Raw genomic sequence first — 6,000 nt, 5'->3', positions numbered from 1 at the left:
TTGACCCAGACAGAGAAGAAAAGTTAGATAAAATCGTGTATAAAAATACCAGTATAATGTGCCTTTAGCCTGCATGGAGTGCAGCATCAGCACTATCAACCCTACCGATAGAGATCTTGCTGACAAATTGAATTTTACATATGTGCGGCACATCTTGGTCATAAGACTTAAAGTAAATTGCTGTGAGTGGACTCTTCAGTTTCTACAAAAAGAGATACAATCTGCAAGAAAGAGGGCGTTATTAAATAATCAAAAGCAGAGACAGATGAAAAGGTGTAAGACTTTACACGCAGTAAGTTAACCTGCCGTTTGAAATCTTTGGACTGCTTCACTGACTAGACAAGTAAGTTAACATTTCAATTGTTCTCCGCTTTGTAAATAAAGGATTTTATCTGTTCGTTTGAATATTTGCCATTGTTTAATTGTAATAACCAGACGCTGCAATCCGAAAAAAAAAGCAGTAACAATCAGACTCGGTTTATATTTGTGTGTTGTGTGTGTTCTCTCTATATAGTAGACAATAGACATACGAGTGAATCATACGTGAATGATTACGAGTTCAGATGTATAGCAAACCATTTTAATATTTTATGTTTTAATCTGGCAAGTCATAACTGCGTTCTGAAGAATAAAAATTACATTCCCATGAGTCTCAATAATCACTAGATTTTAAATTTGCGACATATTTTGAATGCTAAAAATTCAAATTGTAATATTAACTAGAGAGAATATGAATAAGAAATATTTCGGTAATAACAGATATTAGCGCAATTTTGACGAGAATAGGGCATTCAGCCTAAGATAGATTCTCCAAAATAACATCACGTCAAGATTTGAAGGTGCTTAAATTCCTGCTTTCTAATATATTCAGCTAAGGGACTTTTCACGTGGGCTGCTTAAAGGAATTTATATTTAAGATATGCGTGTGTTTAGTCAAAATTGCATTTTTAATTGGTAAAAATTACATTTCAGATGCAATATCTACAATTATATATTATACTTAAAATTTTAGTATCGATATATAACTGTATTTTGATGTGTTTAGTTAAAACACATTAAAGTTATCTGTAATTGTTATTTTCTCCAGTAAACTGCAATTTTAGATAATTTGTAGCCATAAACGTCAGTGTGGAAAATTCCTTAGGTTTCACTCCTCAAAATGTATTGAAGATATATACAATAACATTTTGCACAATACATTAAATGTCAGAATAATTCACAATATTGGGTTCATATAAAACAGCCTTTTGTGTCTTCTTATTTAGTACGATGAATGAGGGATTTACTGTTTTTCTGACATAGTAAAGAAAAAAAGAAAGAAAAGTAAATAAAAGAAAATTGACAGTTATTAAAGAATGTATTGTATTTTTCTGCTCTTAAACATGCAGCTTTTTAAATGAAAATGCTACTTAAAATAAACTGATTCTGTAATAAAATCCTTTAATTTTTAATTGCAAACTGTAGTCTATAATAATAATAAAAAATTTTTACATATCCTTTTTTGCTACTCAAAGCGATTTACACAGTGAGTCTGGAGCCACTTCTATAAAAAACACATGCAAACCTATGGCTTTTTAAAAAAAACTTTTCTTAACATTAGAGTCTAAGAAAGGAGCAAGATTCAAAGTAAGAATCAAACCAGGACTATATGCTAGAACCTAACAGTGCACACACTCCTACAATGTCAATGTAAATTTAACAGTCATTCAATCTACAACACCTTTGGGTTGTAGAAGGAAATGGGAAAAAGTAGAGTAAATAGGTAAAGATAATGGAGAGAATATGCAGAATCCAGAGTGACAACTCCTGTTCATTTCAGCATTGTGTCACTGATCAGGCTTACAGCCCAATAATATTTTCAGTATTTTTATATTTTATTTTATTTGAAATTAGGTGCCAAAACGTTTCAATACAAACTTTTTCAACATGGGTAAAATAAAAAAAGAAATATATTAAAGATCTTTTTATTGTCATTCAGCTTATTGAAACACTGTGATGGACTGGCACCCTGTACAGGATTTGCTTCTGCTTTGTATCGTATGCTAGCTAGGATAGGCTTCAGCAGACCCTTGTGACCCTGTTCAAGACTAAGAAGGTTAGAAAAGGACTGACTAGCTGACTTATTAAAACATGATTGTTTTCAAAGTACAGAATTTTAATATTCTTGTACTTTTGTCTTACACTGTGCTACATGTAAAACTTAAACAGCATCAAATTATTTGGAATTACTGCAAATGGTTTTTAAGACACTCACATGGTAAAATAATGTTTTTAATAAGACAAATATAAAATATTAGTGTTGAATTCAAAGAATAATTTCATTGCAATAAATAAATAACTGAAGTTAATATAATTTACATGCATTATTGCTATATGGAGTCGCCGTGTTTGCTCACCACCTGCAAGATAAAGGGGAGGGTCGGGTGTGATGCCAGTTTAATGGTGGACAATGGCAGGAAGGACCCAGATGGACAAGACCTTGGAAATTAAGACTGGTTTTGGGTACTTGGAACATTAGCTCTCTAGGGGAAAGGAATCTGGTGTTGGAGGTGGATAAGTACTAGCTACATATAGTTGATATCACCCCCACAGTATGTGTTTTTGAACCAACTTCTAGATTGGGGGTGGTCCCTCTCCTACTCTAGAGTTACCATGTGTGAAAGACCTCAGTCAAGTGAGAGGATACATCATAAGCCTCCAGCTGCGGGCTAAGCAATGACAGAGATACCTGGAGGGACATCATTGTGTGGAGCGGCCCAGAAGTGTCTGGTTTAGGCTTCCATTTGTGATGAGTTCAACTACTACCTTCCAAAAAACTTTTCCCATATGCAGAGTGAGGTTGGGGACATTGAGTCCAAATGGATCCTGTTAAAGATCTCAATTGTGAAAGCATTTGCTAAAAACTGTGGTCTTATAATGGTTAGGGCATCTCATGATGGCAACCCTAGGACCCAATGGTGGACACCAGAGGTGAGAGAAACTGTCAGACTGAAGAAGGTGGCCTTCAGGGAAATAATTTCTTTGGGAATTCTTAACTCGGTTGAGTGGTACCAAGAGGCTCAGAGGACTCCTCCAAAAGTGGTTGTGCAAGCAAAAGCTCAAGTATGAGAAGAGTTTGCAGAAGTCATGGAAAAAGACTAGTGTATGGCCTTGAGTTTCTTTTGGCAAACTGTTGAATGCCTCAGAAGAGGAAGGTGTGGCCGTGCTCAGGCTGTGTTAAGGAGGGATGGAGAGGTGCTGACCTCTTCTCAGGAAATTTTTGAGTGGTAGAAGGAACACTTTGAGAAACTCCTTAAGCATGTGTACATGCTCTCTTACCAGATGGCAGCATTGAACATGTCCAGTGGGGAGGACATAATCATCTGAAGACTCCATGAGGGGTAAGGCTGTTGGAGAGGATGAAATCTTATTGGAGATGTTGAAAGTGCTGGACATTGTCGGGATAGTGTGGCAAATGCATCTATTCAATGTTGCATGGAAGGCAGATAAAACACCTTTGGAATAGCAGACTAATGTGTTGGTCCATGTATTTAAGAATGGGGACCGGAGGATGTGCTTCAACTATACACTCCTTAGCTTCATAGGTTAGGCATATGCAAGGGTCCTGGAGGTATGAATCCATCTGATAGCTGAGCCAAAGATACAAGAGAAACAATGTGGATTCCATCCAGAATAGTAAACTAGCTGTTCCTCCTGGCAGTTTCTGGAGGATGCATAGGAGTATGATAACCCAGTATACATGTGTTTTGTAGATCTGGAAAAAGTATATGATCATGTCCATTTCATGTTTTGTGGGAGGTGCTGCAGGAATATGGAGTAACAGGGCAGCACTTGCATGCTGTTTGTTACCTACATTAATGAAGTGAGAGCTGTGTCAGAATACTTACCGTTAAGTCAAATTTGTTCATTGTCGGTGTCAGACTCCATCAAGGCTGTATTTTGTCACCACTGTATATGTTTGGGTGTGACATCACTTTCAAGGTAGCTGACTGTGAGCCTCAACATGTTGATGAAGAACTGGAATCCCTAGAGATGCACATTCAACAGCTCCATGCCGGATGAAAGCATCTCAGGTATCAGAAAGCTTGCCTCTTACAGACTTCATCGACGTCCAGGTTCAATTCAGCTACCTCTACCCCGCATTGTGCCACTTGCATTCCGGGCTGAGTCAGCTTTACTTCAGCTCCTGACGATGATGGAACCTAGAAACATCAACAATAGAAGCAGGAGCCCAAACCCAGGTCATCTCCACTTCCTCAATCTAGTATCACCACTGACAACTGTTTCAACCTTCTCTGCTCTCTCGCCATGCCTGTAGACAGTGGTGACGTGATGGTTATAAGAGAATTGATCATGCGCCACCCACCTAAACTTTCGGTTACCTGACTGTAAAATTTTCATGTCATGTTTTCCTGGTGAATCATGCGATAAAGATGTAGAAAGAACGGCCCCAACAGTCCTTGGGAAGCAAAAGTTCAAGACTATTGGGACAACTGTAATACGTGCTTGCATCAACGACATTCGACTTCACGTCTCATATTTAGGACCTGAAGGAGTGGACGGTATGGATGGATGATAACCTTCTATGAGAGATGAAACATCTGCTTCATTGACAACAGGGACCTATCCTGGGAGAAACTCAATTTTTACAAAAAAAAATAGCCTGTATCAAAACAGACTCAGGGCTCAGGAACTCTCCAAAAATATTTCAAAGGTAATTTTTCTTGACTATGTAGTTTTAGTCTAAATGTTCAGTATAATCTGAATTTAGGTCATGATCCTACACTGTAAAAAGCTAATTTTGACTGCAGCATTTATCTAAATATCAAGTTTATTTCTCATCCTTCCCATAGTAGCCATTACATCATTCAGTCTCTTTCTTTCTGGGAAAAGTGAGAGGGCACTTAAGGTTAAAACAACATGGCATAGAAAAAACTTTTTTTTTACCCAAACCATTAATATTACTAACCACTGATTTTTATCTAAAAATTATATCATGTTTCAGTTGTCACTGGATTATGTACTTCCAGGAACTGTTGGCATTTAGTACTAAAATTACATTCTTTATTCTTTTAATATTTCTTATAAAGGTTGTGTTACATGTATTTAAAATGTCAATGTGTAAGCAACCATCAAGTGAGATTTTTAAATGTATGAACATGCTTGCCTAATAAAATTATATAAACTCAAGTAACCCAGTAACTTCTTTTCCTATGGCATTTACCAAATTAGTGCTGTGTCAAATCTGAAGATTCACAAGGCGCTTCTTTCCACTACAGTGCTAGGTATTTAAAGCGTGTGCAGTTCTGGGTAGAAAGTATTTTCTAACATTTGTGTGAATTATTTTCTTAAACAACTTCCTTCTTAGCCTCTTAGATGCTTGTTGAAGTTTAATTGCTTACCATACCATTTTATTTATTTATTTTTTAAATACTCTGTGATGTCACCAGTTAAGTTCATGCCCCTTAAACTGCAAAAATTTACCTTCTTTAGTCTTTCAACATAGCTCATACCCTATAATCCTGGAATAAATTTAATAGATTGCAGCTCACGTATCTGGGTTTTCTATAAAGTTATTGTGAACAGAGATCAAAGTTTCAACAAGTTAATTTGTTCTTTAGTATAGTGCACTGTTCATTTACAGCCTTGGAGTGCACATTTCTGAATATAAGATAAAATATTATTCTCAGTCTTGCTTAATCTGATTCAAAGTTGTTGGGGACTAGAGCCTATCAAATTAAGGCAAGGCAGGAACAAGCCCTGCACAAAGTGCCAGTCCATCAGAATGCTCACTTCTGCACACAACACACTCATACAAGGCCAGTTTTCAATTACATTAAATTAAAATTTATGTTCTGCAGCTGGCTGGCACCCTGCCCGGGGTTTGTTTCCTGCCTTGCGCCCTATGTTGGCTGGGATTGGCTCCAGCAGAACCCTGTGACCCTGTAGTTAGAATATAAAGTAGCGGGATGGATGGATGGATGGATGGATAAAATTCAT

The 6,000-nt window shown here is 36.9% G+C and overlaps 1 protein-coding gene across 2 annotated transcripts in view; it reads left to right on the top strand.

Annotated features, from left to right (window-relative positions):
- The first annotated feature begins 234 nt into the window (after positions 1-234).
- LOC114657963 (transient receptor potential cation channel subfamily V member 6-like) overlaps positions 235-6,000 on the top strand; it is a 109,424-nt gene continuing 103,658 nt past the window's right edge. Inside the window, exon 1 of one of the 2 annotated variants that reach the window (XM_051932088.1) lies at positions 235-343. In XM_051932088.1, coding sequence (XP_051788048.1) covers position 343 — 1 coding nt within the window. In that variant the 5' untranslated portion in view covers positions 235-342. The remainder of the gene's footprint in view (positions 344-6,000) is intronic. The other variant, XM_028809954.2, reaches the window with a different exon arrangement.

The sequence above is a fragment of the Erpetoichthys calabaricus genome, chromosome 9 (assembly GCF_900747795.2).
Source record: "Erpetoichthys calabaricus chromosome 9, fErpCal1.3, whole genome shotgun sequence".
Classification (NCBI taxonomy): domain Eukaryota; kingdom Metazoa; phylum Chordata; class Cladistia; order Polypteriformes; family Polypteridae; genus Erpetoichthys; species Erpetoichthys calabaricus.
The sequence above is the reverse complement of the archived record's forward strand: the minus strand, read 5'-3'. Positions and strand labels throughout refer to the sequence as shown.